The 4,559-nt window shown below is 32.7% G+C and overlaps 1 protein-coding gene across 1 annotated transcript; it reads left to right on the top strand.

Annotated features, from left to right (window-relative positions):
• Positions 1-546: 546 nt before the first annotated feature.
• LOC132281304 (UPF0481 protein At3g47200-like) lies at positions 547-3,962 on the top strand. Its single transcript, XM_059783020.1, has 3 exons — positions 547-690; positions 1,816-1,905; positions 2,260-3,962. The coding sequence occupies exons 2-3, from the start codon at positions 1,839-1,841 to the stop codon at positions 3,663-3,665; spliced, it is 1,473 nt and encodes a 490-aa protein (XP_059639003.1). The 5' UTR covers positions 547-690; positions 1,816-1,838; the 3' UTR covers positions 3,666-3,962.
• Positions 3,963-4,559: the final 597 nt, after the last annotated feature.

The following is a 4,559-nucleotide window of genomic DNA, read 5'->3' as shown; positions in this document are numbered from 1 at the left end:
GTAAGACTGTAAATATATATATATATACCTATATAGACGAGGGGAAGAAACAGAAAATAGACCCAACTAGATTGTTGGAGGAGTTGTATAAAAGTAATTTAATAATATATCAATTCTTTCTTAATTTCTTCATTAAATAAATAGTTTAACTTTAAAGTCAAAAATATAAATTCATTCTAATTCATGTTATATGGCACCGCACGTGATTAAAACCTCAGTTGTCTGTAATTTGTCCAAAAACAATTTATTACGCATCCAGCTTACAATGTGACGCGCGAGTCCCGCAGATGTCCAATCTAATGCGTCATCAGCAAAAGGACGAGAAACAACTTGATTCCTCCCTATTAAAAACTCTCTTTCTTCTACCAATCTCTTCTAATATTATTATACATTTATTGAATAGATAATAATGATTTAAAAACCGTAACTATCAAATTTAATTTTTATGAATATTGTGGTGACGTATCATATGATTTCATTTTCATGTGACGAGAATCATGGAGTTGTTTATTACACATGTTTGTTTTTACTTTTCGTCTCGACATCCTATCGGTTGACTCCAATTTTTTAAGTCCACTCAGTACTTATGGGAAGATTCTATAAAATCTAACGTTAAAAAGAAAGAAGCTAGCTCAACTCAACCTTCTTTCTTCTTCAAACAGGTCAGTGCTTGAGTTCTTCAATCGCGAGGTTAGTTTGTCTCGTCTCTCCATTTCGTTTTTCAATCTTTGGCATAAAATCTAAGCGACTATTATTCGACTTTCCATATATTAATTATTACTGCTGGATCATTCAAATTTTTGTGTTGCGAATTGTTTCTTTTCTTGAATCTCTAGTTCATTTTGTGGAATTCAGGTCCTTAATTTTCAATTTTTTTTTTTTGCTGAATTATATTTTTCTTCTAAAATTTTAAGGATGGAAGAATATATCATTGAACTACATGCCCGTTGGTATTTATTGAAATATTGATTGCAATGAATTTTATCTTCTAAATTTTTACCTTGAATGGTGGATAATTTATGATTCTTTATTTTTCAATTAATTGATATATAGTTTCTAAAAAGAGTTGGACACTTAAAAAATTAACAATAACTCATCTAATGCCATCAGGCTATGTTTGGAGCGAAGAAAAGGATGGTACAATTTTTTTTGATTGATTGGTTGAAAGAAAAAGAATGGTAGAATAGGTGAGACATTAATACAGATTTATCATTGGACTATTATGAATGTCCATGGTGGACTATTATGAATGATGTGGCAGATTATTTGCTTATTATATCAAGGACAAAATTGAAACTTCGCATTTTAAGTGTATGTGCATCGTGTTAAATAAAAGAAAGGATATATTAATAAAATCACTTCTTTCTTCTTCTGTTTTTGTCAAAAGAAACAAACTGCGCCCTTTTAATTTTGCATAGGGTGTTAGAGCAATTTTTGACCACGTTTAATCTGTAACATGAGAAAATACTTTTTATTTGTCAAAAGGTACCATTTTTAGATATATAAATATCACTTTTTATGTATTCAAATACTACTTCTTGTGTTGCACAAAAAAATAATGATACATGCGTTCACAAAAAAGTGATACCTCTATACTCAAAATAAAAGTGGTATCAGCGTGCACAAAAAGTGATAACTTTTGGCAAATGAACCGTGGGATTTTATGTCCACGTCAGTTTTTTGTCAATTTTATTTTTTTGAAGTTATGAGACTTTGACTCCGTAAAATGATAAATATGGGTCATTAACATCATTTATATGTAATAATTCCTTATATTTAACTACTATTCACAAGACTGATATATGAAACAAATAGGTGATCAAACAGAACAAGGAGTGATGGATCATTGCATCAATATTGAGAAAAATGGTGTTCCAGATTCGAGCGGAAATAATCTTCCAAAAGGTACCATTTTAAGACATATATGTATCACTTTTTGTACACTCAGATATTACTTTTTGTCATCAAATATCACTTTTTGTGCTGCACAAAAAAATAATATTAATACATGCGTGCACAAAAAAGTAGTACCTCTGTGCCCAAAACAAAAATGGTACCAGCGTGCACAAAAATTGGTAGCTTTTAGCAAATGAGCAATGTTTTTTTATGTTGACATCAATATTTTGGTCAATTTTATTTTTTCGAAGTTATGAGATTTTGACTCTATAAAATGATATATATTAGTCATTAACACAATTTATAACTAATAATTCCTTATATTTAACTGTTATTCACAAGACTGATATATGAAATAAATAGGTGATCAAACAGAACAAGGAGTGATGGATCATTGCATCAATATTGAGAAAAATGGTGTTCCAGATTCGAGCGGAAATAATCTTCCAAAATCTTCCGGTGTTTCAAGAGATATTCTCATTCAAGAAATACAATGCTTGAACAAAAAGATTCATGGTTTGCCACCTCTATTCCCTGAGCCTTGTATATTCAAAGTGCACGAGGAACTACGCAGCGTGAATAAAAAAGCCTACACACCCATACTGGTATCGATAGGTCCTTACCACCATGGTAACCCCAAACTAAGAGAGATGGAAGAACATAAGTTGCGTTATTTGTATTCCCTTATTCGACGCTTCAATATTTATAATAATGACACAATAATTAGTGTGAAGCCTTACCTCCTTCTCATGGAGGACTTGGCGAATAGAGCTCAATCCTGTTACGCAAACCCTATATATCTCAAGAGAAACAAATTTGTGCAAATGATGCTCCTTGATGCTTGCTTTGTTATAGAGTTTCTTCGGAAATCTTGTTATGAGGAGCTAAGAGATAAGGATGATCCTATTTTCAAATCCTCTTGGATGGAAGTGCAAATCTACCGCGACCTCATGTTGGTGGAGAACCAGCTTCCCTTCTTCGTTCTCTCTGAACTGTTAAACAAAACCCATATCCCAGATTCCAAATATGTGCCCCTTCCCACTATGGCAGTACTGACGCCTATCTGTGCTTTGCTACCCAAATCCCACAGCGAACACAAAATGGCTCAACTAATAAATGAAAATGAAACTGTCGATGAAAGCAAGCATTTTCTTGATTTGGTGCATAGATTTTATCATCCCTCACTCATAGAAGCTTCAAGTGGTCGTGAAATTTGTAGTCAAATGTCTTGCGTGACTGAGCTTAAAGAGGCTGGCATTAGCTTCAAAGTTGATGACAGTCCTGATAGTAGTATCTTTGATATAAAATTTGAGGACGGTCACATGAAAATCCCTAATTTTAGGGTGAGTGATGAAACCGAGTCATTCTTACGTAACATTATTGCCTACGAACAGCATTCTTCTTCTGTCAAACGCAGATATTTCACAGACTACATTTGGTTCATGGATATGCTTATCAACTCGGAAAAAGATGTGAATGTACTTCGTCAAAGCGGAATTATGGACAACATGATGGGTGATGATAAGGGGGTGGCTTGTATGTTTAACAAGCTGGGTGATGGAGTAATGATGGGATCATCTTTCCATTACTCAGATGTGTGCAAAAAGGTGAACGACCATTGTGGACAATGGTGGAATAATGCCAAAGCAAATTTGAGGCATACCTATTTCAACAATCCATGGGCAAGTATTTCAACAGCTGCAGCTGGTGTGCTCCTTTTGCTCACTCTAACACAGACTGCAGTGGCCCTCATTGATCTGCTGGCTTAGTTCAAGCAGGTGATATGTTGTGTTATTTCCATTAAACTTTGGCGTGGTTAATTTGGCTTAGACTACTTAATTGGATGGGAAGATTTATTAATATTTCTGTACAAATAAGTATATGCTTTGTTTGCTCTCCTCCGCTCTGGGCTCTGTTGCCGCTTCTACTGTACGTGTAGTTTTGTTGCAACAGTTTCTTAGGTGTTTTTGTTGTTTCTTGCCTTTGGTTGTTGTTTGGCTTCTGCCTGTTGTACTGTTCCATTTTGGTTGAATAAAATTTATTTACAAAAAAAAAAAAAAAAAAAAGTACATATATGCATAGGCAATTTATTCTAGAAGAATCTGCACTTTCTTTCCTTCCTTCCAAGTATGCACAAGTAGAAGTTCAAAAATAAAAATTCTATCACATTGCCACATTATCATCTCTATATAATTTTATTGCGCGCGTACTTACTACATCATTATTAAAATCAATTGGATTTGAATCAAAACGCACTCATTCCAACGCAGTGTCAAAGAAGGCTCAATATATTTTGAAGTTTTATGGAAATAATAATAATAATAATAATAATAATAATAAATAAACTTTTTAATAGAATCTATCCATATATTGTTAGTAACATGCTCACTAGTTGTTTCCTAAATTTTAAACTTAGCATTAAGATTTTTTGAATCTCTAATTCCCTAATTGGCTTATGCAATAATTTCAACTAAACAACTTGCAACAAAAATAAGATATTCTATCGAAATCTTTTGAATACACAAAAGACAACATAATATGTAATAAAAAAAAGCCTAGAGTTTTCATTGTTTAGAAAAATTAAAATCACTAAATCAAATTGGACCATCTTTCACTAATAAAATTTCTACTTTTTAATATTACGGCTGGTGTAGCAACAAGAA

The sequence above is a fragment of the Cornus florida genome, unplaced genomic scaffold (assembly GCF_030987335.1).
Source record: "Cornus florida cultivar Cherokee Brave unplaced genomic scaffold, ASM3098733v1 CherokeeBrave_3.0.0_Hap2_Chr11, whole genome shotgun sequence".
Taxonomy (NCBI): Eukaryota; Viridiplantae; Streptophyta; class Magnoliopsida; order Cornales; family Cornaceae; genus Cornus; species Cornus florida.
This window is presented reverse-complemented; position numbering and strand designations above follow the sequence as displayed.